This window comes from Sphaeroforma arctica, assembly GCF_001186125.1.
Source record: "Sphaeroforma arctica JP610 unplaced genomic scaffold supercont1.6992, whole genome shotgun sequence".
Taxonomy (NCBI): domain Eukaryota; class Ichthyosporea; order Ichthyophonida; genus Sphaeroforma; species Sphaeroforma arctica.
The window spans coordinates 1-1,527 of NW_014033566.1; the positions used below are offsets into that span (position 1 = coordinate 1).

The 1,527-nt window shown below is 46.6% G+C and overlaps 1 protein-coding gene across 1 annotated transcript; it reads right to left on the minus strand.

The window, feature by feature from the left end:
- Positions 1-492: 492 nt before the first annotated feature.
- On the minus strand, positions 493-1,500 carry SARC_15926 (hypothetical protein; the record flags this gene model as incomplete). Its single annotated transcript, XM_014289961.1, has 1 exon — positions 493-1,500. The coding sequence occupies one exon, from the start codon at positions 1,498-1,500 to the stop codon at positions 493-495; it is 1,008 nt and encodes a 335-aa protein (XP_014145436.1).
- Between the last annotated feature and the right edge of the window lie 27 nt (positions 1,501-1,527).

Sequence of the window (1,527 nt, forward strand, 5' to 3'; positions counted from 1 at the left end):
TGCGTTCCGCACCTCCTGTCCGGGTTGCCACTTAGCACGCATCAAAACCATAACACACACACTTCTTCTTCTTAATAAAAAGCCCGAACCCTAACTTGCTCTATGCTGTTCTCGTACTTTACAGGCAAGCGTATCACGTCCGGGTTTGTGCCCAACCCCCTCTACACGGACTATCCCTAGTTCCGGTATTCGGAACTAGGGGTTTTTACTTAGGTTTACATTTAAGACCAGAAACCCTACCATCTTTAAATTGAGTTACGTTTCACGTCCCACACATGCCCAATCCCACTAACGATCAAGTTTGTTCTTGTTATCGAAAACAGTATCTTCCCCAATAGACCACCTAACCCCTAAACCCCTTCGGACAAAAGGGTGGTTTCGTCGGACAGAACACACGCAACCCGACAAAATAGTACCTCTAACGTATAAGTCCATTGTTTTAGGGTTCGTTTAATTTACTTTTATATACCCTGTTAAAACCCTAAACCCACCCTATCCTACTTGGTTGTTGTCGGCTAGCGCACAGGTCGAGCTCCAGCACTCGTCAAACAGGGTTTTAAACGCCATCATTTCCATGAGATCACCACTGCAGTCTCGAATTAGGAATTTAACAAACAGTGCTTTACAGAGTGGGCTCTTGTGTTCAAGGCTGTACTTCCCGATACGGGGGTTATAATATTCACGAATTATCACCGATATCTCCTTCTTCAGCTCATCCGCTTCGTGTTTCATGTCTAAACCCGAAAAGAGCCCGGGCTTTTCGATGATTAGCTTCTGGAGTTTATATACTACCGACTGTCCCGAGGGTCGATTTAGACCAATCGACGACACAAGGTCACTACAGTCATGCCGCTTGGGGTTGCTTAACAGATATTCCCTTGCACGAATTGAACCAACTTGTCTGTATTCACCTGAGGTACTCGACGTATACTTTCTCTTTCGGGTTACGGTATCATCCGGCAGCCCCGAGAGTGTAGATTCATTTAGTATCCGTTGTGTAAGCGTAGGATTTGTTCCAGTTATAGCGTCGTCCAACGTTACGGTTTCGGGTGGTGGAGTATCGGGTATTGGTGTGGCCGTGGTTGTTGTTGGTAAGTGTGTTGATGATGTTGTAGCTGTTGGTTTGGTCACGGCGTCGTCCAACGACGCTGGTGATACAGGTGAGGGTGTATTTGGTTGGATTGGTGTAGGTGTGTTTAGGGGTGTCACTACAACCTCCATACACGAATCATGTGCACAGTCAGACTCGGTGTGGATCAAGTGAAGCGCGTCACCAAATCCCACCATCATCGGTCCAAGTGTGACCTGATCTTCCAAGTTTCGCTGTATGTTAGCACACGCAACTAGTTTTACATGGACCCCAATGTCTACACACGCAATCTGTGCTGTCAACAGTTTAAGTTCGCTCTCAAGATGTACATGTCTCGCCTTCAAGGCATCTCTACCATACTTCAGTCGGTCACAAATACGCCTATACAGGTGATCCACGGGACCAAACATATCAAGTTGTGGCAAGGAGTATGTTCT